We start from the raw sequence: 25496 nt of genomic DNA on the forward strand, positions 1-25496 counted from the left end.
TTTTAGAGGCGGTAACTGCTCCGACGCTCATAGGAATTCTGTGAGGGTCTGAGCAGTTACCGCCACAGCCAGTGCTAAAACCCACATTAGTAAAAGAGGGGGTATATTATTTTTTTAATTTCATTTAAAGATGTGGGGGAAAGAGAGCAAAAGATACCATAACCAGATGCCATGAATAACTTGGAGCAAATTCTGGTCCTCTTTTATTAGACAGTTAAAGCATAATTCAGTTTTGATTTAATACAAAATGGAGTAGGGCCAGTTTTGCACTCAGAATATTTATTTAACTTTGATTTGAGTGAATATTCAATGGAAAGATATGGTGTGCCTATTTTTCATATTCTACAAAGCAGACCAGTTTGGGAATGACAAAAGTGGATTTAAGAACAGTTACTCTAATACAATAGAGAAATTGATTCTCCAAACTCGCAGGATCCAAACCATTAATTTATATCTTTTGATAAATGTTGCATTTCCTGTCTCTCATTGCAACAGCAAAAAGAATCTATTGTTAAATCCAATAATGTGGTCATTACATTTTCACTGGCTGGTGGGAACAGGAGAGTCTGTAAAAGAAAACCTTGTGTCTGTTTCCAGTGCACTGTTGCAGAATCTGATTAGGAATAAAAACTAAACTTGACTAATATAACAGATGAATCTGAGAAGACTGGAAACCCTGAATATGTATACCCTAGAGGAAAGGAGGGACAGGGGAGATATGATTCAGACGTTCAAATACTTGAAAGGTATTAACGTAGAACAAAATCTTTTCCAGAGAAAGTAAAACCAGAGGACATAATTTAAGGTTGAGGGGTGGTAGATTCTACTTTACGGAGAGGGTGCTGGATGCCTGGAATGCGCTCCTGAGAGAGGTGATGGAGAGGAAAATGTTGACTGAGTTCAAAGAAGCGTGGGATGAACACAGAGGATCTAGAATCAGAAAATAATATTAAATATTGAACTAAGGCCAGTACTGGGCAGACTTGCACGGTCTGTGTCTGTATATGGCAGTTTGGGGGAGGATGGGCTGGAGAGGGCTTCAATGGCTGGGAGGGTATAGATCAGGGGTCTCAAAGTCCCTCCTCGAGGGCCGCAATCCAGTCGGGTTTTCAGGATTTCCCCAATGAATATGCATGAGATCTAGTTGCAGGTTCAAAATTGCTGCCATAACCTCCAGGCTAGGTCAGGGCGGCTAGAAGTCATGGTTGTCATTATGAATTAGCAGGGTGGGAATTACTGCTGCCCACCCTACCCTAGACCACCAGGGCATGCTTCAGTTAGGTCTAGGGATCTTTCAAGGTGGGGTATGATACACTGGGGGGGGGGGGACTCCTGGAGGAGGGGAGGGTTACTCTGGAGGGGTGGGGACACCGTGGTGGACAAGTTGATTTTTCCAAATAGCTTCAGTTGCTTCTTAACAATTTTTCCTTAAATGATAGTATTCTTCTTTCTTCCAGTTTTTTGCATATTCTCATCATGAGCCCTCTTTATTTAAATGTGGGGTTTGTGGCATAAAATATAGCAGTATATGTTCTTTGTTTCAAAGGTCCACAGAACTGTATTTAGTTGTCTTACATTTTTATTAACTTATTCATGCACCCACTGCAGCAAGAGACAGATTTCATAAGTTCCCCGTAGCCTCTAACTGCCTGTATGTGTATATATGTGTTTATGCTTATAACCATTGGTATTCCTGGTTTTCATTCAGGCAGAGGATAAGGCAGATGTGCTCAATAAGGAACTTCTGCTGACTAAACAGAGATTGGTGGAGACAGAGGAGCAGAAACGGAAACAGGAAGAAGAAACAGCCCAGGTAATGGCTTCCTTTTTTTTAATTTTTTTTTAATTTATATCCTTTTATATTTTCATCAAGCATAACAATCTTGATAAAGGATCAGAATATAGAAAAAGAAAAAAAAAATGTTAACATATAAATACACCTAAGTGTATATTAGAAATACAATCAGTTATTTAGTCCACAAATATTTGGATTCAAGAAAGGAAATACATTTCAATAAACTGAACAAATTATTCTAAATTAGAGTAACGCCAATGGTTATCCACCCTACAGCCGATAGTCAGGTCATTCATCAATAGACTAAGAAACCAACCCTTCTTTTGGTCCTAAAAAATCTAATAACTGTTTAGGCTCAAAAAAAAAGAAAATTTTTATTTTGATAGGAAATAAAACATTTTGCTGGAAATTTTAACAAAAAAGTAGCTCCAAGGGCCAGGATTCTAGGCCGCAAGGCTAAGAACTCATTTCTATGCCTCTGGGATTTCTGTGCTAAATCTGGAAAAATTCTAACATTTGAGCCCAAAAATTTGTCATTTATATGACGCAAATATAAACGTAAAACATATTCCCTATCACTTTCCAAGGCTAGAGTCAGCAAAAGAGTGGTTCTATCTGTAACCACCTCAAGAAAACTCTCCAGAAATAAAGACAGATCAACATTGTCCTTAGATTTTTCCTTAGAGGTCGATTCCCCTTGAGGTCTCCTTATATCCAGGTAATAAGCCCTGACAATTGGAGGTAAATTTTCCAATGGGATGGCTAGGACTTCTCGAAGATACTTTCTCGTCATCTCCACTGGAGAGATAACTGGGCATTTGGGAAAATTCAGAAATCTTAAATTATTTTTCCTAAGTGAGTTTTCAAAGTTTTCTAACTTGCTGGAAATAAATGATCTTTTCTTAACCAATTCCAACTGGACAGTCTTTACTTCCTCCAAATTTCTTCTTCTTTCTCCAATTTCTCACTTAATTTAGATAGTTGCAGTCCTTGGACTAGATCATTCCATAATCATTTTTTATAGTTGAAAGATTCAATTTTTGGTTGGTGTCCATTATAGATATGGCCTGCCACAGCACTTCCATATCAATCTTTTCTGGTCTTTTCAACTCCCCAAAACTAATGTTGTTCCCTCTAGAAGTTCCTCTCACCTCTGCTTCACTAATAGCGGAGGTTAGCTGAACTTCCAAGCCAACACCTTCCTGCTGAGTTTCCAGCATTGGCATCCCTCCTCTGCTGGAGTCCAGATTCCCCTCGTCAGGCTGCTGGGCTCCTGCAGTTCCCTGCACCACCAGACTTCCGGATTGGGGAAGAGTTGACCTCTGCTCCAGGCTCAGAGTCGTCCGGGCAGCTCCAGTGCCAAGGTCTCCCAATAACTCTGGGGCTCACCTCCGAAGTAGAGTGAGTCTCCGCAGCTGAAATCGTCAGCTGAGTTGTTTGCTGCGGGGTTCCAGACGCCGGAGGGTTAGGGCAAACTGTCCCCTTTCTTTTCCCCATTGCAGGTCAGGAATCCACAGCGGTAAGTGTTAAGAAAAACTCAGCGACTCGCTGCCTCCCGTTCAGGCGTCCGTCCTCGACACCATCTTATAACGGCTTCCTTTTATCTCCCCTCTTGCCTAGAATGGAGGTGAGGAATTGCTTGGTGATAGAGGATTGAATCCCAGGGCTGCTCCTTGTGACACGTCAGTTAATTCTCCATTACACCAGGTACAAAATAAGTACCAGCATATACATAAACCGCTTTGAGTGTGGTTGTATAACTACGAAAAGGCAGTATACAAGTCTCAATCCTTTTTCCCCAGAGCAGGGGTGTCAAAGTCCTTCCTCGAGGGCTGCAATCCAGTCGGGTTTTCAGGAATGAAAGCAGTACATGCAAATAGATCTCATGCATATTCATTGGGGAAATCCTGAAAACCCAACTGGATTGTGGCCCTCGAGGAGGCACTTTGACACCCCTACCCTAGAGTGATAAGAATATAAGAATTGCCATACTGGGACTCAAGCCCAGTATCCTGTTTCCAATAGTGACCAACCCAGGTCCCAAGTACTTAGCAAGATCCCAAATAGTAAAACAGATTTTATACTGCCTATCCTAAGAATAAGCAGTGGATTTCCAAAGCCATCTCAATAATGGCCTATTGTACCGATTAGATGACATTTTATTTTATTTTTTTTTCCCTTAAATTTAGAAGTTTGATTGTGAGGGGGGGAGGGGAGGGTAAATTTATTGTTACATATTGTATAAGGTATTGATTATATGATAAGAAAAGGTGGGAAGGGTGGGAGATAAGAGCATATTATTTGTACCATTGATGATTATTAAGTGTTATATTTATTGTTAATTTGTTTGGATATATTGTTATACTTATTGTAAATTTGAAAATGAATAAAGAATTTAAAAAAAAATAATAATAATGGCCTATGTACTTCTCTTATAGTAAATTAGCCAAACCTTTTTTAAACCCTGCTAAGCTAACTGATTTCACTCGGCTCTTTATCTGCCATCATTTACTGTTTTTTTTCACCACATTTTCTGGTAATGAATTCCAGAGCTTAATTATACATTGTGTGAAGAAATATTTTCTCCAGTTTGTTTTAAATCTACTACTTAGTAGCTTCATCGCATGTCCCCTAGTCCTAGTATTTTAGGAAAGAGTAAACAAGCGATTCACATCTACCTTTACCATGCCACACAGTATTTTATAGACCTCTACGATATCACCCTTGAGCCTTCTCTTCTCCAAGCCGAAGAGTCCTAGCTGCTTTAGTCTTTCTTCATAGAGAAGTCGTCCTATACCTTTTATAATTTTTGTCACCCTTCACTGTACCTTTTCTAATTCTGCTATCTTTTTTGAGAAACAGTGACCAGAAATACACACAGTATTTTGAGGTGCAGCCGTACCATAGAGCAATACAAGGACATTATAACATTTTCATCTTTGTTTTACTTTACTTTCCCGATAATTCCTAACATTCTATATGCTTTCTTAGCTGCCACCGTACATTGAGCTGAGGGTTTCAACATATCCTCAACAATGACACCTAGATCCTTTTCCTGGGAATTAACTCCTAATGTGGAGCTATCATGCAGCTATAGTTCGGGTTCCTCTTTCCCACATGCACTACTTTTAAAAACATATCTATTTAAAGATGCCTTTGACTTTTAATAGTTCCTTTAAATTACTTATGCTCTGGTATTATTGTTAATGAAGTATGCCTAAGCCATTTTGTTCTATCTTTTTTACCCTACCTTTTGTACTTTCCCTTTTTTCTTACAAAACCCGAAATTGTAACTTTTTAATTTTCCCTTGCCCCTCAAGTATGTTTTAAATGTTTTTATTTTATGTTATGTTAATATAATTATTATGTTAAGTTTCTTATCTCTTTTTATTATATTATGTACATCGCTTAGAAATTGTTATAGGCGATCCATCAAAAGATTGAATAAACTTGAAACTTGAAACTTGCTTACATTAAACGTCATTCGCCATTTTGATGCCCAGTCTCACAAGGTCCTCTTGCAATTTTTTACAATTCTCTTGCGATTTAACAACTTTGAATAACTTTGTGCAATCAGCAAATTTAATTATCTCACTACTTATTCCCATCTCATAATAATAATAATAATAATTTTATTCTTATATACCGCCATACTGAAAAAGTTCTAGGCGGCTCACAACAAGGTGAGCTAATGCATGGGATACAGATAAAATACAAATTAGAATAATGGACTTAAAAACAGATAAAGACAGAAAGCATTTACAATATAATGCAGAAAACACCGGCATGGCAGGGAAAGAAGTAATACATAGAACAGATAAAATACATCAAGCTGAATATAAGGAACTTGATTGAAAAAATGAAGCAGAATGCATTAAGATACCAGCCTATCAAAGAGTTGAGTCTTTAACAATTTTCTAAAATCAAGATAGAAAGAGACCTCTAACATAATTTTTCCAAGCCATACATTATTGATAAATATGTTTTAAAGGAGTGGTCCCAGCACTCTCCTGAGGGAACTATTTACCCTTCTTCATTGAGAATATTGACCATTTAAACCTACTCTCTGTTTTCTGTCTTTTACCTCCTTTCCTATGACTTTGTAATTTCCTCAGAAATCTTTTATGAGGTACTTTGTCAAATTGCCTTTTGAAAATCCAAATGCACAGTATCAGTCGGCTCACTTTTATCCACATGTTCATTCACCACTTCAAAGAAATGCAGTAGATTGGTGAGGCAAGATTTCCCTTGACTAAATTCGTGTTGACTTTCTCTCATTAATTCATGCTTATGTATATGTTCATTCATTTTGTTCTTTAGAATAGTCTCTACCATTTTGCCCTGCGCCGACATTAGACTCACTGGTCTATAATTTCCGGGATCACCTCTGGAACCCTTTTTAAAATCTGTGTCACATTGGCCACAATGCAATTTTCCGGTATTATGCTGGATTTTAAAGAAAAATTATAATAGCTCTGCATCTGGTCCAGGTGATTTGCTACAGTTCAATTTGTCAAATTGACCCATTACATCTTTCAGTATTATAGAGATTTGTTTGAGTTTCTCTGGCTCATCAGAATTGAATACCATTTCTGCCACTGGTAATTCTCCCACATCTTCCTTAGTGAAGACCAAAGCAAATAATTAATGTAATCTCTCCGCTATGATCTTGTCTTTGCTGAGATTCCCCTTTTACCCCTCAGTCGTCTAGTGGTCCATCTGATTCTCTTCCCGGCTTCTTGTTTTTAATGTACCTAAAAAAAATTTTACTATTTTTTTTGCTTCTAGCGTGATCTTCTTTTCAAAGTCTCTCTTTGCCTTCCTTATTAACGCCTTGCATTTGACTTGCCATGCCTTTTGTTTTTTACAATTATTTTCAGTCAGATCCTTCTTCCACTTTCTGAAGGATTCTCTTTTTGCTCTAATAGCTTCCTTCACCTCACTCATTAACCACACCGACTGCCATTTGGTCTTCCTTCCTCCTTTTTTAATACATGGAGTATATCTACTCTGGTCTTCCATGTTAGCCCCTACTACAGACTGCTTCACTGGCTACCAATGGAGGCGCGGATAATATTCAAGTTCTCTTGCATATGTTTCAACTGGTTTGGGGACTAGCACCTACATACCTGCCACCTAACTTCATTCTATACAGCCCTACAAGACAAACCAGAAATAACAATCTGATCCTCAATGGGCTGAAAGGCCCCGCGAAGGATGTGGAGATCATAGGACCACTAGGAACCAGTGACCACAACATGATTCAGTTCAAAGTGCAAGTAGGAGTACCTATGGGAAAGAGAACCAAGGCAATAACATTTAACTTCAAGAAAGGGAACTATGATGCCATGAGACAAATGGTGAGAAAGAAGCTCAGAAACAGCTCCAAGGAAACTCGGACTGTGGAGCAAGCCTGGTCCCTATTCAAGGACACAGTAAACAAGGCGCAAAACCTATATATACCAAGATTTAGGAAAGGTTCCAAGAAAAATCAGACAAAGGACCCTGCATGGATAACCAGTGAAGTAAAGAAAGTGATAGGAGACAAGAAAAAATCATTTCGGAAGTGGAAAAAGGACAAAACTGAAGGAAACTGGAGAGAGCACAGGAAGCAACAAAAAGAATGTCACCGAGTAGTCAGGAAAGCCAAGAAAGAGTATGAGGAGAGACTGGCCAAGGAAGCAAGAAATTTCAAACCATTTTTCAGATATGTGAAAGGGAAACAGCCAGCGAGGGAGGAGGTGGGGCCCCTGGATGAGGGTGACCGGAAGGGAGTGGTGAAAGAGGAAAAGGAGGTGGCTGGTAGGCTAAACAAGTTCTTCTCGTCGGTCTTTACAATAGAGGACACATCCAGTGTGCCAGAACCGGAAAAAATCTTCAGGGGAGATCAAGAGGGGAAATTATCATGCATGGAGGTAAGCCTCGAAGACGTTCTTAGGCAGGTAGATAGATTAAGAACGGACAAGGCTCCGGGCCCAGACGGGATCCACCCGAGAATACTGAAAGAGCTCAGAGATGAAACAGCAGAGTTACTGCAGCATATTTGCAACCTGTCCTTGAAAACAGGGGTAATCCCGGAGGACTGGAAGATAGCGAATGTTACACCGATCTTCAAGAAGGGATCGAGAGGCGACCCGGGAAACTACAGACCGGTGAGCTTAACCTCCGTTCCAGGGAAGATGGTCGAATCAATGATCAGGGAAGGTATCAATGAGCATATAGAAAAAAATAATCTGATGAGATCGAGCCAGCATGGTTTCTGTAAAGGCCGATCATGCCAGACAAATCTACTGCATTTCTTTGAGGGGATAAGTAAGCAATTGGACCAAGGTGACCCAGTAGACATTATATATCTAGATTTCCAAAAAGCCTTTGACAAGGTGCCCCATGAACGATTACTGAAGAAACTGTGGAGTCACGGGGTGGAAGGGGACGTGTACAGATGGATCAAAAATTGGCTGGCGGACAGGAAACAGAGGGTAGGAGTAAAGGGGCACTACTCTGACTGGATAGGGGTCACAAGTGGTGTTCCGCAAGGGTCAGTGCTGGGACCATTGCTGTTCAATATATTTATTAATGATCTAGAAACGGGGACAAAGTGCGAAGTTATCAAGTTCGCGGATGACACAAAACTCTCCAGCAGGGCCAGAACTGTTGAGGAATGCAAAGAATTGCAAAGCGACCTGAACAAGCTGAGTGAGTGGGCAAAAAAATGGCAGATGAGCTTCAATGTGGAGAAATGTAAGGTCTTGCACATAGGGAAGGGGAACTCCATGTACAGCTATACGATGGGAGGGAGGGTACTCGGGAAAGGCAGCCAGGAAAAAGATCTGGGGGTATTGGTAGATAACACAATGAAGCCGGCGGCACAATGTGCAGCGGCCTCAAAAAAAGCGAACAGAATGTTGGGCATTATCAAAAAAGGTATCACTACCAGAACAAAAGAAGTTATCCTGCCACTGTATCGAGCACATCTGGAATACTGCGTCCAATACTGGTCGCCATACCTCAAGAAGGACATGGCAATACTCGAAAGGGTCCAGAGGAGGGCAACGAGGATGATAAAGGGTATGGAGAACCTTTCATATGCCGAACGGTTAGACAGGCTGGGGCTCTTTACCCTGGAGAAGCGGAGACTGAGAGGGGACATGATAGAAACTTATAAAATCATGAAAGGCATAGAGAAGGTGGAGAGGGACAGATTCTTTAGACTAGCAGGGACAACTAAAACAAGAGGTCATTCAGAAAAACTGAGAGGAGACAGATTCATAACGAATGCAAGGAGGTTCTTCTTCACTCAGAGGGTGGTGGACACCTGGAACGCGCTTCCCGGAGAGGTAATAAGACAGAGTACAATTCTGGGGTTCAAAAAGGGACTGGATGACTTCCTGGAAGCGAAGGGGATAACAGGGTACAGATAGAGGTTTACCGTACAGGACATTGAGCGAATAGGGTATGGATATTTCAGGTTAGGTAGGGAACACTTTCAGGTCATGGACCTGGGGGGCCGCCGCGGGAGCGGACTGCCGGGCACGATGGACCCCTGGTCTGACCCGGCAGAGGCAACGCTTATGTTCTTATGTTCTTATGTTCTTATTTGCATACCCAAGCATTACCGGCTGCAAATACAAAACCTTTCTGGATAGAACTTTTATGTACCAAGCAAACAAACAACAACACTGGTTAGACAGCTACATAAATGGAGCAAGACTGACATATAATGCCTTTAGAAAAGCCATAAAAACTTCCTTATTTAACAGAAATATCACCTAATAAAAGTATCTACACCTAACACTAAATATGCCCACTCCTGCTTTTAAATCTGAAATGTCTAACATTTGCTAACAGTCAATATATTATATTTTGCTGCCTTTGTAAGATTCTGTTTGCTGTATATACTGTATTTCACTGTCTTTTGTAAGTTTCTATATGCTGTATCCCGGATTTCTACATATTGTAACTCGCTGACTGTCCAGCTTTCTTCGGTGTGAACCGCCTAGAAATCTCACGACTATGGCGGTATAGAAGAATAAAGTTATTATTATTATTTTTGAAAAACATCCATGCCTGTTGTAAATTTTTTATTTTTTTTTTGTAAATCTTTATTCATTTTTGAATCTTACAACAAGTGAATTAAACATAATACAAACAATTTTCACATATCACTTGTATTTACAATCAAATATTCTTGTAAGATAAAATAATTACCCCCCTTTTTATCAATATTCCTAATTCCAAACAGATATGAACTATACCCAAAGACAATGGAATGCTGTCTTGGGAAAAGAAAATACACCTACAGGAGGACACAGTTTTGAGTTAATGTAGCTTTCCAGATCTCTTAAACAGCAGGATAGTCCTTTTGATTTATTTGTGTCTTGTCAAAAGAAAGATTTCATTTAACATTATTGCTTCTTGTCTTTCCTTCTCAGCTGAAGGAAGTGTTCAGGAAACAGCTTGAAAAGGCAGAACTGGAAATTAAGAAAACCACAGCCATTATTGCTGAGTATAAACAGGTATTGTACTACACCTTCTCTTAAATATATGTGCCCTATTATACCACTAGGTGCTTGATCAATTCACAAGTCTGCCAACATCCTCTTTGATATATTCCAATCAGGACATCCCCTGAGCAGGGACCACCTGCAGTGGCAAATTTTGTTATTGGTTGGTAATGTGGATCACCCACTGGACCAACCAAGATAATTAACAAAGCCCAGGTTTTAGAGCAAAGCTGACAAGAATGTATCTTTACAGGTGGAAGATCCATTGTCGAGGCCAGAGAGTATTTGGTTTCTATGAGGTTGATGCAAAAAGCCATGTGTGAGTGGTGATTGGCTCATGCACTGATGGAAATAGGGACATTTAAAAAGAAAAGCCGCCCATGTCTGCAACCCCCAACCTGATCCAATCAAACCCCTTCTTGACTCCCCTCACCTCTAATATATCTTTCTGCATTAGTTCCCCGATCCCCCCCCCCAATATTTTAAAAGTTTCTGGGATCTAGCATCACCCTGCTACCCTCTGACCCGCCCCTGGTTCCTGGTGTCTAGTGGTACCCCCTCCCAAGTCAACACAAATAAAAAGATATCTAGCAGTACCATCTTCACCTTCTAGCCCCCAGTCATAATATGAAGAGATAGGAACAATGCCCACTCACTCTGTCTCAGTAACATCATCTTGAAAAGTGATGATACAGGACCCCATGGTGCATCCCGGAATGCACCAAGTGGGGTCAGCCTACCAAATAATGGAATTTTTCCCTTATTTGGTAGTTTCAGCTCAGACTACCAAATAAGGGAAAATTACCTTACTTGGCAGGCTTACCCCTCTCAGTGCATTCCAGGATTCACTACCTGAAGTCATCTGCCACTATTTTCTAAGATGGTAGTGCTGAGGCCATGGGGGAGGGAGTTATGGGGACCATAGAGAGCAATGGGGGATTAGAGGGTATCACTTGACACCACTAATATTTTTTAATGGGGGTGGGGGGGGTTGGGTTGAAGTGAGGGTTGACAAGACACCAGGGATTTCTTTTAAGTTGGTGGATGGAAGATACCACTGGGCTAGTACAGAATGCTATCTTCAAGCAAGGTTGGGGAGTTTGGGGGGCTCTCTTTACCTTCATACGCTGCCTCAGAGCTAGCACTAGATGTCTTGCATTGTCCTCACCTGGAATAAATTAGAACACAGCTTTGCATTGCTGTGTATTGACTAATGGCCTCTTTTCCATCCATTGTAACATACTGGGCACCAATGTCTTCTACACTAGTTAACTGTAGTATTAAAATTCCTTTCTGCATGGTTCAGCCAATAATAAGTGTGTAAATGGCTCATTAACTATGCACTTTTGTCCATGGTAGCTTTCTGCATCAACCCTCTGTGATCAGTCTTGTTTCTGGTAGATTTTTTAGGCCTGCAGAGAACCATATTAAGCTAGTTTTTATGTTATCCAGTATAAATGTACATGTTAGTCTTCTGAGTACCATATTTGACATTTGAAAGTCATATCAACAACCTAGTTCGAAAGTCATATGCAGCTATAGAACAGTTGAGAAGGATTAGACCTTATTTTCTCCCCCAACACTACAGGATATTCGTCCAGTCGATATCACTACTAAACTGCAGCAATGCACTTTTCTCAGGACTATCAAAGAAATTAACAAAAAAAACCCTCCGACTAATACAGAACACAGCAACAAGTCTCATATTCTACAAATCAAGATTCAACCATGTCACACCACTACTTATAGAGTTACTTTGACTCCCAGTTAACAAATGGGTCAAACTGAAGCTATGCTGTCTAACATTTAAGATCCTACTTGGAAAGAGTCCCCTGATAGTTTTCCTCAGATTTGCTGAACTACTAGGAAGATCTGCCAAACAACGTTACACTAATTGTTTGGTATTATCCTTTCCATCCTTGAAAGGAATAAAATATAAGAGGCTGCACTGCAACTCATTTATCTATCAAACTACAAAAACGTGGAACTCACTATCCATAGATTCACACTAATACTTGAAAACATGGCTCTTCCAAAAATGCTCATGATTATGATATGAATATAATACCCACAAACTCACTGCACCAGAAATATATACTAGGAGCAAAACCAGACTGTTTCCCACACTGTATATTTATGCTTGTATGCTTTTCTTTTTCCTGTGTAGATTTGTTCTCAGCTAAGCACCCGGCTAGAGAAACAACAGGCGGCAAATAAGGAGGAGCTGGAGATTGTGAAGGTGAGGGAGGCTGCCTCATGCTGGTATACTGGTATTTATCCAGTGGATGAAGAGTAGAAGATAGTGTGCTTGAGGGCCAGGAAATAGTCAGAAGAACTGCCTGCATTAACAGCACTTCTGTCCAGATAAATGACCCTGTGCTCCCAGCTTACAATAGGATACTAAGCAAAACTTTCATTAAAGTAGTCTTTCATTAGAAATATGTAACTGCATCTTATTTTAGGGAACATACTCCATCTGAAAAAGAGATCTGCACAGTCTTTAACCCTTTCAGGACCATAAGGATCGTAGGCCAATTTTTGTGGTTTTGACGACATTTTTATGGTAAAAAGGGCTTGCAGATGCCAAAAAATTGATTTTTTTTGTGAAATATCATTATTTTTTTTTTTAAAAAATCACACTTCTGGCTTATGGACAGTGTGGCAAGTGAATCTTCTCGTCAATCTGGCAACGACGCTAATGAATGAATGTCGGAACCAGTTTGTTTACATAAAGGCAGTATCCTATGGAATCCGTACATATCAAATTTAGAACTGTAGACTATCCCAATCAAAATTTATAGGATTTTAAAGTTATGGGACAAATATGTCCCTTGGTCCTGAAAGGGTTAAAGCTTTTTTTGCTAATCTAATACAAAAAGGTCCATTTTACATAGAATATTGAGAAATCCAGATATCCAAGTTGGGATATGCTCAGTTCCAGAGGTATTTTATTATAAGATGTGCATAAAACAAAGCCTTTTGTAAAATACCTGTAAGGTACACATGTAAGGAGTACATGTGTACATGCAGGAGCAGGAGTGACAAAAACAAGCAGCTTTCATGTGGAAGTGTTGGCTTCACAACTTACAAATCTAGATGTGTAAATGCAGCCAATTAAGTAATGAGGCCACAATTTGTATTTATTTTTTCTTCATCTTGGAGGGGGAAATAACGGGGATTATAAAGAAGCGCTCCCTTAATCCCTTATGAAAAGTTTGGCCAATGTGAGTACTTTTAAAATTCCATGCCTGCCTTTGAGCTGGTGTAAACCTCAATAGGCAAATTATTTTCCTATAAATGTGTATTGCCTTTGTTAAATAGGGAGTATGTGTGTAGATTTTTGTCCAGTCCAAGGCATGTCCAAACCACACCTCTACATTGCCCTCTTAAATTCTCTGCATGGTGTGAATCTCTATGTGTTAATAGTGACTTTCTGAAATCACAGTTTATCTGTGCATGTAATCTACATATGTAAATATCACTATTTACAAATACAGATGCTTCTAAAATAATCCCTGTGGTGCCACAACTTACAAAGACTCAGTGACATATGTTATTACTGTATTTTTACGCATATAAGCTACACCTTTGTATAAGATGCAGATTTTATGCTGTCCTGTAAATGTGCCTTTACATAAGCTGCACCTATGTATTAGCTGCACCAAATACTCAGAAGTAGAGAATTCTGTGGGTACGGAAACAAGACCTTTCACCACCCCGTGGAGTGGTGAATGGCCTTGTCCCCACAGTAAAGTATCTGCCACGTTGCCTTCCTTCCCACCTCTCCTGGTCAGTAGTCCTCCTCACCATCCCGTGTCCAGCATTCCCATCTCAGGATTGCGACACTCTTTCTCTCCTGATTGCCAGCGGCAAACCCTCCCCTCCCCCCAAACAAGTGACTCTCCTGGGCTGTGTTGGCCCCTTTGCGGCTCCCACCCCCGGAGCAGCCCTGCCTGCAGGAAGCTTTGAAGAAGTTGGTAGGCCCACCCCGGGGACCAACACAGACAGGTCCGGCATTAGGGGAGGGCAGAAAGGGCAGCTGCCCTGGGACCCACAGCTCCAGGGGGCCCTGCGGTCCGGGCATCTCTTCCCCTCACCTTCACGGGTGCTTTTCAGAGTTTTCTCTGTCTGAGGTGTCCAGATATGGCAACTGTTCTTGCAAGTCCTGCACAACTGCCCCAAAGCTTCTCCTCTGATGCGAGCCGCCCAGGCGTAAATAGTAAGGTGCGTCAGAGGAGAAGTTTCGGGGCAATCGCACCAGACTTGTGAAAATGGCTGCCGTGTCTGGACACCTCAGAAAGAGAAAACTCTGAAAAGCACCCAAAAAGGTAAAGGGAAGGGAAGGAGATGGCCTGATGAGGAGAAAAGGTTGAGTGGCGTTGAAGGGAAGTGGATAGAGAGAGGGGAACAGATGCTGAAGTGGGGAGGAGAGAGGTGAGCAGACGCTGAAAGTGGAGAGAGAGGGAGTGCCTAGAACCATTCCTGGTTAGGCGGTATATAAAAAATAAAATTATTATTATTATTATTATTAAACTCTAGAAGGAAGTGGGGAGGAGAAAAAGGGAAGCAGACGCTGGAGGGGAGAGAGAGATAGGGGAACAGACATTGGATGGGAGAGGGAAGCAGACTTTGGAAGGAAGTGGAGAGGAAAGTGAGAGCACATACTGGATGGAAGGAGGAGATAAAGAAAAAAGGGCACATGCTGAATTGGGGAAAGAGGATAGTGAGATACTAGAAGGGGAGAGGGAAAGAGGTGGCAAGCTGTAGGTAGACACAATGAAAGGGAAACTGTGGACTGAAAAGTAAGAAAGTAGATAAGAGGTAGAAAAAAATTGATAAGGAAGAGCAGAAAAGAAAAGGAAGGGAAAGGGAGAGCAAAGAGAGAGATACCAGAACTTTGGGGGAGGCAGGAGGAGACAGATACCAGACCAGATCTGAAGGGAGGAAAGGAGGAGAGAGATGCTAAAAATCACCTAGGGAAGGAGTGAGAGATGGAAGGGAAGAAGGCAGAGATGCCAGACCATGGGCAGATCAGAGGGAAGAAGATGGGTGCTAGATCCATTGGGGGGAGGGAGGAGAGATGTAAGGGAGAAGCAGAAAGTTTCTGGTAGAGGCATAGAAATAGAGCAGATGCCATATGGAAGAGGCAGAAAGAAGGCAGACAGTGGATGGAAGGAAGAGAATGATGAGGAAATGAGGAAAGCAGAAAACAAAGGTAGAAAAAAATTATATTTCTATTTCTTTTCTTTTTTTGCTTTAGGATAAAGTAGTATTGTAGCTGTGTTGATAAACGTTTATAAACAAAGCCCTGCCAGCTGAAGATCTCTTCCTCTACTTTGAGAGCCAGAACTCTGATTTATAAAATGACAACTGTACAGAATATTGTTTCTTTTTATACTTTAATAAAATAAGTTCACTATAAAACTATTCGAGGTTTGTGTGGATGGGATCAGATGGTTTGCAGGGGTGGAGACGGGGTCTGAGCTCTTTTAACTTTTTCAGATATTTTTACCTGTCTTCCTCTTTCTGCGATCTTTTGTAGCGTATGAAAGCTAACCTCTTATTCCTTACCTTCTCAGCTATTACTTTTGAGAACCAAAACTGTCTTCTTTTCCTCTTCCTTTTACTTGTCTCACAAAAAAGATCTGTCGCCCTTACAATAACTCATTTCAATTTTGCTCACTGCATTTCTACTCCTTCCAGATATTTCCATCCAGACAATTCCTTTACGGAATCCCCCATCTGAACAAAGTTAGTTTTAAAAAAAATCTAAAACCTCTACTTTTGAATGAGCCCTCTCTATATCCATCTCAATATTAAACCATACCATGCAGTGATCACTGGATGCCAGATGATCATCCACTGTAACATCAGAAACATTTTCCCTGTTTGTAAGCACTAAGTCTAGAATGATTCCAAACCACACGGGTTCCATTACCAACTGCTGGAACAGTTCACCTTGTAGAGAATCCAGGATCTCCCTATTTCTAGAAGGCCCTGCAATAGGGAGACCCCAATCATCATCCAGCATGTTAAAATCACTTATTAGTAAAACTTCCCTTTTTTTTAGATATAGTCTGAATGTCTACTATTAAATCACTGTCCACTTCTTCCATCTGTGAAGGAGGCCTGTATATCACACCAATGTAAATATATTTACCATTCCATCTTTCCAAGTTGATCTACAATGCCTCTTCCTTGCCCTGCAGATCCGGCAATTGTGTGGCTTTAATATGAACATATAACACTACTCCCCCCTCCTTTTCTTCCTACCCTGTCTTTCCTGAACAGATTATAGCCTGGTATAACTAAATCCCAGTTATGGTTCTCTGAGAACCTCATCTCCGTGATCGCCACTATATCCAACTCATCATCTTCCATCACAGCTTCTAGATCCAGAATCTTGTTTCCCATATTTTGAGCATTAGTATATACTTCTTTCCATACATTGCCCTCTTTTCCCATCCATGTAGAAGTATTCAGTGATTTACTTACCTGAGGGCTGATACTCACCGGGGGCTTTGATCACCCTGACCCATCGCTTCTAGTTTAAAGCATTCTTCAGTAGATTAGCCAGCCTGCTGCCTTTAGACACTTCTTCTCTTCTTTGATAGATGCATACCATCCCTGCTAAGCAGCCCTTAGAAAATCATCCCATGGTCCAGAAAGCCAAAATGCTCTTGACACCATCCACAAAGCCATGCATTCATCTCCAGGCCTTTACAGGGACAGACAGGAATGATGGAATAGAATGGATGCTTCTCAGTTTTGCCACCTCCTCTCTCAGTTCCTTTACTTCCTTCATGAGGGATTCAAGCTGAAGACAGCTTGCACATGAAACCATTCCCTCTGCTTGGGTAACATTTTCTGTCTGCACAGAGACAGAAGCTGTAACCTGAGCAGCAGCTTTGGTGACACGGTGTTTCCCAGCCATACTGTGGTTGAAGAAATCCTTACAACTGGAAGAAAAAAGAAAGAGCAGAAGAATCCTACCAAAGCAATGCCCTGTTCCTGGTTGGCTGAAGAACCTATAAATCAAAAAACTCTGCCTTGGATTGGGCAGGAGGGAATTAACACCAAACAGAGACTTTCCTCAACAAGCTCTTTGTGCCCTAATCTGAATTTATGCCCTGAAATGCAACCTAAAATACTGATCTAGACTAAAACACTTTTTTGTATGAAACTTTAACAGAGACTCTAAACTCTACACTATTGCCTGATTTTGCTGAGCTAAAAAAGAGAACTACAATGAAATAACCTACTGAAATCCAAGTTTACCTTTCCCAAATCTGAATGCCAGCAGGCAAGATATTCCAATGGATGTTTCTTCTCCTTAGCAGAACAGATCCTCTCTCAGTACCTCTTCAGGTATGGGGAAAGGTCTGGTGATAGATTTGGGGGGTTAGGTGTTTCAGGTTTGTGGAGATTGTCCTTGTTAGGATCAGCTGGGGAAATGTGGAGGGTAATTTAAGAGTAGTACAAGAGTAATTTGAGCCTAGGGATGGGTGAGCTATTGAGATGGTGGGTGGGAAGAGGCAGACAGTCTCTCTCATCCAACATAACCATGTTTAAAGGATATTTCACATATACATCTTCACCTTTCTTTTGTAGGATAAAGAAAATATGCTCCACCATTTGAGGACATGTCTATAACGCCATAGAATAAGTTTGTGTGTATGCCTTAGACATTAAACTCTATACACAAATAGTTTCTTACTCTGCAAATGAAAGAAAATGTATTTTGTTCACTTGCTTTAACACAATTTTATTAAGGGTGACTAGATCTGAAATATATGTTTTAAATTTAAGAGTGAGAAAAAGGGATGGGATCTCCCCATTATAATCTACTTCCAGGTGATTCAGCTGGCTTTGACAGAGATCATTGTGTGGCATTTCTTCAGTTATCATGCAGTGATCTTCCTGCTAAAAATCTCTCTGCTGGTTTTTCTGTCACAGGGCAAAGTGATGTCCTGCACACAGTGTAGTGAGATCTTCAGTAAGGAGGGAGCTTTACGACGAAGTTCTTCCAGCAAAGAGAACCAAGGAATGATAACAGATGATGAAAAAGATTTGCTTACAAAGCAACTGAGGGAGATGGAACTGGATCTGGCACAAACAAAACTGCAGCTTGTAGAGGCTAAGTGCAAAATCCAGGTAACACATTACTTATTTATTCAATTTTTTAGCTTGTCCTCCCAAAGGAACTCAGAACAGGTTACAAATCAGGTACTCAAGCATTTTTACCTGGGGCAAAGGTGGATTAAGTGACTTGCCCAGGGTCACAAGGAGCAACGCAGTGTTTGAACCCACAACCTCAGGGTGCTGAGGCTATATCTCTAACCACTATACCACACTGTCCTCAGAGTGGACCTGTCCCCGACAATCTGTCTGTTGTATGTCTTCATAGCAGTTCCATGCTTGAGGTTGTGATAGACTATGCTCGGGAGGTAGAGCATCAAGTTATTTCAAGCTTGACCAGCTGCACTCTGGGCAATCATCTCTTATTTCTTGCAAGACAATATTTAAACTTGACAGAGCAGAACATGTTACAAAGCCAAAATTTGTAATGTGTGTTGGCGTTTCACCTCTAATCCTAGTATTTCTGTACAAATAGCTGTAATGGAGTAATTTCTGCCCTATGTTACTAGTCTCTAAATCTTTCACTGTACATAGCATTTTGCTCAAATTTAAGACAAGTTTAAACAAGATACAATATGTCATTTGCTTATCTTGGAATTTGTGCATTGTTCTTAATAGCCTTGGGTACACCATTTTACTGTAATTGCCCCGAAGAACATGCCTCTATGTTCATCATTAGCAAATCAAATTATTATAACCATTCACACGAATCTAAGATCATTACTTGTATAAACAGTACTTATATATCAACAGGACTGGTTCAAGAACTGGACTGACTAGTCATCTGCATAGGGCAACAAATTAGGGGGGGGAAACACATGACCTTTCTGGAAAGTTTTGTCTGTCTTGTAATTCCCTCCTTATACTTACCCCCTCTCCTACGAAACCATGCTAGCAGTTTTTAGCGCAGAGAGTCGTGCTGAATGGTCCGAGCTGCTTCTAACGCTCATTGAGTTCCTATGAGCGTCGGGAGCAGCACGGGCCATTCAGCATGGCTCCCCGCACTAAAAACTGCTAGCGCGGTTTCATAGAAGAGGGGGTTAATTTTAACTGTCATTGTTTTTATTTTAAATTGTACATTTTATGCGATACGTATTGTAAACCGTTTAGCCAATTCTTGATAGACGGTATATCAAATTAATATGACCAAGTTTGTCAGCCTTACAAATTTTTCCCCATCCCCGCGGGAATACATTTTCCTATCCTGTCCCGGTGAGTTCTTTTCCTGTCCCTGCCCCATTCCTGCAAGCTCTGTCCTCATCTGCACAAGCCTCAAACACTTCAAAATCATAAGTAGTCTACTACTATTAATTATTTCTATAGTGCTACCAGATGCACGCAGTGCTGCACAGAATCACAAAGAAGAAGAAACAGTCCCTGCTCGAAAGAGCTTACAATCTAAACAGCCAAGACAGACAAACAGGCTCCCATGGATACAGTTAAGGAGAACAATTAATCAGCTGGCTGGGTTGAAGGGCAGAGGGGAGTACAGGACCATGAAGCCATTGTGACATCACTGATGAGGTTGGCTCTTATTGGTGGAATGAGGCATTAAGACATCACAATCTCAGCTGTGCTTCCCAAAGACAAACAGGATGCCATGGATACAGTTAAGGGGAACAGTCAATCAGCTGGCTGGGTTAGAGGGCAGAGGAGTAGGGTTAAGGATTGAAGGCTATATCAAAAAGGTGTTGAAGGGGCTTGATGGATAAACTTGGGTAATTTTTTCCAAGCATAGGTGCAGCTAGATGAAAGGAACGAAGTCTGGAATTGGCAGTGGAGGAGAAGGGTAAAGCTAAGAGTGGCTTATCTGAGGAATGGAGTTCTCTGGGAGATGTATAAGGAGAAAGAAGCGAGGAGAGATATTGAAGGGGCACAGAATGAACACACTTGTAGGTCAGCAATAAGATCTTGAACTGTATGCAGTGGCAAATAGGGAGCCAGTGAAGTGACTTAAGAAAAGGGCTGACATGAGCGTAGTGAGGTTGGTAGAAGATGAGTCGTGTAGCAGAGTTTTGCACAGATTGCAAGGGGGAGAGGTGACACTGCGGGAGACCAGTTAGAAGTAGATTGTAGTAATTTAAGCGTGAAGTTATGAGAGCGTAGACAAGGGTCCAGGTTGTGTGCTCAGAGAGGTGATATTGAAGAGATAGAAGCGACAGGTCTTAGCAGCTTGTTGGATGTGCGTAGAAAATGAGAGGTCGGAATCGAAGATCACTCCAAGGTTGCAAGCAGAGGAGACTGGAACAATGACAGTATTATTTACTGAGATGGAAAAAGGAGGAGGAGGAAAGAGAAGCAGCTCAGTCTTGGACATATTTTGTTTCAGATGATGGCAGGACATCCAGGCAGCAATGTCAGCTAAAGAAGCAGAGACTTTGAGGCTTGTGTGGTTAAGGCAGCACTTACAGGAATGGGACAGGGACAGTGACAAAACTCATGGGGATGGGACGGGGAAATTGAGTTCCTGCGGGGAAGTGGACAAATTTGTTCCCGTGTCAGAGCTCATTTTCAAAAAAGATAAATGTCCAAGAAGGGCAGAAAGACCGTTTTTCTTGTCAAACTCTTCCAATTCACTATTTTTGAAACCTATTTTCTAGATGGATATCTGCAGTTCATCTGAATCTCAAGGGGGTGAGTTAGAGATGTGGTGTAGGCGGGACTAGGGGGTTATGATTTGGATGTTTTTCTGCCATAATCAAACATTTAAGAATACATCCAGGGCACAGTTTGGACATCTGGGGCTAGACCTGTTTTAATAATGAATAAGTGCCAAAACATTGCCCAAACTGACCAGATGACCACTAGAGGGATATAAGCATGACACCCCCCACACACACACACACACTCTCTCTTCCAGTGGTCACTGACCCTCCTCCTACCGTAAACACCAGCCTCTATTAGAGCAGTAAGCAGGTCTCTGGAGTAACCTGGTATGCAGTGTAGTGAACCACAGAGATGGGAACTCAGGCCCATCCTCCACTCTAACCACTACACTTACCATGGAATTTTGGGGTCTTCCAAACCCCATCTTAATTCCACTGTACCCACATATAAGTGCAGGCAAAAAGACTATTGGTGTGGCGTACAGTGGGTTTTGGAGGGATCAAAATAAGGGGGCTATGGTGAGTTGTGTACCTGGGACTTTTTATGTGAGATTCACTGCAGTGCCCCTAGGGTGCCCAACTACTCTGCTGGGATGTCTGTCTGGCCCTCTTCTACATCCCAATGGCTTGTTAAATGCGTTTTTCTTTTGGATGTGTTGTTTTCTAAAATGGTTCAAAAGATAGACACACTGAGTACAAACACTTTTGGGTTTTTGTTTTTTTTTTTTTTTTTTAAAACAAGATACATTTTAAACTTTTGAAAATGGGTATGTTTGGTACTAGATTTTTGTGCATATTCCATAAAATGTTTAAACTCGGATCATATTGAAAAAGCCCTTCCACGTCAAGTGGGCAAGATTGACATTAACACATTTACGAGATTTGAAAAGTATTTCAGCCATCTGTTTGAGGGCCACAGTGGAATTGTGCATTGGAGACCACTGGCCTAGGGGTCCAGATACCCTTTAGCCAGCCCTGGCACTCAAGAATGAGAAATTTAGAGGCCACTCAATAGCAATACCCATTGGCTGCCTACCGAGTTGTTTTTTTTAACTGAGCTTCAGGAAGAGCTGTAATGTGTTGCTGTATTTGAGAGGCAAAGTGGGGTAGTATCTGAAGGAATAAGGTACCTTTGACAGTCTTCTTTATTATTTATTATCTGAACAGTATTTTATGCAATTGCTATTATCCCAGGACAAGCAGGCAGATATTCTCAACAGTGGGTGACGTCACCGATGGTGCCCGCAGTGGACAGCCTCGAAAGCAGACTTGCTTGAAAATCTTTGTAAGAGCTTCCGAGTGCTGCACTGCGCATGTGCGAATGCCTTCCCACTCGAGTTAGGGTGCGCATCTCCTGTGAGGAACCTCAGTTCAACGTTTTCCGTGGAGCCGAGAAGTTCTCTTCTTTTAGCTCTGCAGCCTTTGTTGCCTTCTCTCACCGCGGCTTTTGTTATTTTATTAGTCGCTGTGCTCGCGTTTTGTTATTCTTTCTTTCTTATACAAAAACTTTAAAAAAAAAACAAAAACAACTTTTATTTTTTTCTTTTTCTTCCGGCAGCGGCCTTTCGGCCTAGGCCTGGCCGCTTACCTCGTTCGGTACGTCGGGCTTCGTGTTTTCTATGTCCCGGCCTCTAACTGGGTTCAAAAAGTGTAGCCAGTACAACAAGACCCTTTCAATCACCGATCCCCATAGTCGGTGTATTGTTTGTCTGGGTCCTGAACATTGTCCCAACGCTTGTTTGTGCTGTGCTACCCTCCAACCTCAGGCCCTTCGTCGACGCCGTGCCAAGCTCCTTCAACTTTTTGGCATGATGGAACAGCCGGCTGACAAGGTCTTGATCTCGGTTTTGGGGATGACCTCGACTAAGTCCTCCACCTCGACTCCAGCTTCTGCCTCCACCAAGGCCTCGACCTCGACTCCTTTGGCCTCGAAGGTCTCGGCGGCACCTCCTCTGAAGACCTCGACGGGTAAGTCTCCTGTCTCTCCTTCAGGTACTACTTCTAAGAAGCCTCCAGAGTCACAGGCATCCCAGGCCATATCTACTGGCCTACCTGCCTCTACTAGACCTCCAGCTAAGCATGCCTCCAAGCATCGGGAATACTCAACCTTGAGGTCGCCCTCCTTCGAGACCTGATCCTTTTGTCTCAGTGCCAATGTTCGAGGACATGTTAAAAGCCATTCTGACCACACAGATTTCCTTGGTCATGGCTCAACTCCTCCCGTCCTCGACCCAGCTTCCTCTGAGCCAACCTGAGCGGCAGTCTGAGACCCCGGTGGAAGCACCTAGAGGCAAGCCTCGGATGTCTCGCCGGTTCTCATCCAGTGACTCTTCACCTACTCGGACATAATCTCCTCCACCTGCTCAAGGCATTCGAGGCATGTCACTTCCAAGCTTCCTCACGAGACATCTCTACAACAGAAGCCTTCACCTTCTTTGGAAACTGAGACTTCTATGCCTCATTTATCCAAGGCTACTGAGACTTCTTCCAAATCTAAACATAAGTCTCGCAAAGCTGCTTCTCCTCGAAGTCCATCGAGGTCGAGGACTCCTTCATCGAGACCGCCTCCGAGGGAGTCTTCTCCTCCTGCCTCGACCCAATCTGTTCCATGAACCCCGGGAACTTCACGATCGAGGGTTTTGAAGCGCACTCACTGACTCCTCACACAGGTAGTGCAGCTTCCTCAATCATTGTGCGCCTGACTCTGAGCCTCTATCTCAGTATTCCAGAGAGGCTTCTTCCTCCTACTCAGCAGTGCCTCGGTCTCGCACTCCTCCGGAAGATGCCTCGACCTCAAAGTCTGCTCTTTTGCCAGGTTCGTCTTCAACATGGGAAAAGCTCCTCAACTGGATCTCCACTCTGATTCCAAATATACACCGGAATACTTGGCTGACATGGAGTTGCCTCATCCATCCAAGGAGCCCTTGAGGCTTCCTATGACTCCACTATTGAAGCAAACTTTCTTAAGGCATATGGAAATTCCTTATTCCATCACAGCCATTCCATCCAAGCTTGAATCCAGGTATTGCACAGTACCCTACAAAGGCTTTAAGAAATCTCAATTATCCCATCAGTCTTTGGTGGTGGAATCTTCTTTAAAGAAAGCTCATCCATCTAAACTTTACGCTGCGGTCCCTCCAGGCAGGGAGGGCCGTACTATGGACAAGATTGGCCGCAGATTATACCAGAATTCCATGATGGCTAACAGAATTCTCAAATATAACTACATTTTCACAACTTATTTCAACCATTTCCTCAAATTGTTGCCTAAATTCTACTCGGCTCTTGAGGAACAAAGTCTTCCAGAATTCAACCAGATCATCAGAACTCTGTCTCAACTTCGCCTCTTCATGCTTTTGAGCTCTCTTCTAGAGTTTCGGCCTTTGCTGTAGCCATGCACCGTCTTTCCTGGCTCTGCATTGTTGATATGGATCCCAATCTGCAGGACCATCTAGCCAACTTGTCTTGCCAGGGGAATTAATTCTTTGATGATTCTATTGAAGCTGCTACAAAGCGCCTCTCCGAACATGAACGCTCTTTTGTTTCTTTGATTCGGCCAAAGCCTAAGACTCCTCCTGCTCGGCCATACAAGCAACCACCACGTCGTTATTCCCAAAAAATGACACCAGCTTTCTCCAGGCCTCTGCCTAGAAGACCTCCACAAAAACAACGACAGCAGAAGACTCAAACTCCTGCTGCGACTAAACCAGCTCAGTCTTTTTGACATTCCCAGTCTGAGCATACCAACCTCCCTGTATCAAAATTCTCTTCTGCCCATAGGAGGTCATCTTCACCATTTTTATCACCAGTGGGAGATGATCACCTCAGATCTCTGGATTCTCACCATCCTTCGGGAGGGATACTCACTACACTTTCTTCAGGTGCCTCCAGATCGCCTTCCAAGAGAATGTCCTTCCAATTCGTCCCAACTTCCCCTTCTTCTTCAGGATGCTCAAGCTCTTCTTCATCTTTGAGCTGTCGAGGAGGTTCCTCTAAACCTGTTATTCCTGTTGTTTTCTAGTCCAAAAGAAGACGGGGGATTTGCGACCAATTTTGGACCTCAGAGCCCTCAACAAATTTCTAGTCAAAGAGAAATTTAGGATGCTATCTTTACCAACCTTATACTCCCTGATGGAGCAGGGAGATTGGCTATGCTCTCTGGATCTCAAAGAGGCTTATACTCGTATCCCGATTCATCCAGCCTCTCGCAAATATCTTCGATTCAGGGTGGGGAATCTTCATCTACAATACAGAGTTCTTCCTTTCAGACTCGCCTCATCCCCCAGAGTCTTTACGAAATGTCTAGTGGTGGTGGCTGCAGCCCTCCATGCCCAGGGTCTTCAAGTTTTTCCATACCTGGACGACTGGCTCATCAAAGCCCCCTCTCAACAAGGGGTTATTGCAGCGACCCAACAGACTATTATGTTCCTCCAAAGCCTGGTGTTCAAAGTC

The 25496-nt window shown here is 42.1% G+C and overlaps 1 protein-coding gene across 4 annotated transcripts in view; it reads left to right on the forward strand.

Annotated features, from left to right (window-relative positions):
- RABGAP1L (RAB GTPase activating protein 1 like) overlaps positions 1–25496 on the forward strand; it is a 978589-nt gene that overhangs the window by 948930 nt on the left and 4163 nt on the right. For all 4 annotated transcript variants that reach the window (XM_033916610.1, XM_033916611.1, XM_033916613.1 and 1 more), the window contains 4 exons: positions 1709–1813; positions 10228–10311; positions 12467–12538; positions 18256–18453. In XM_033916610.1, coding sequence (XP_033772501.1) covers positions 1709–1813; positions 10228–10311; positions 12467–12538; positions 18256–18453 — 459 coding nt within the window. The remainder of the gene's footprint in view (positions 1–1708; positions 1814–10227; positions 10312–12466; positions 12539–18255; positions 18454–25496) is intronic.

This window comes from Geotrypetes seraphini, chromosome 12 (assembly GCF_902459505.1).
Source record: "Geotrypetes seraphini chromosome 12, aGeoSer1.1, whole genome shotgun sequence".
Taxonomy (NCBI): Eukaryota; Metazoa; Chordata; class Amphibia; order Gymnophiona; family Dermophiidae; genus Geotrypetes; species Geotrypetes seraphini.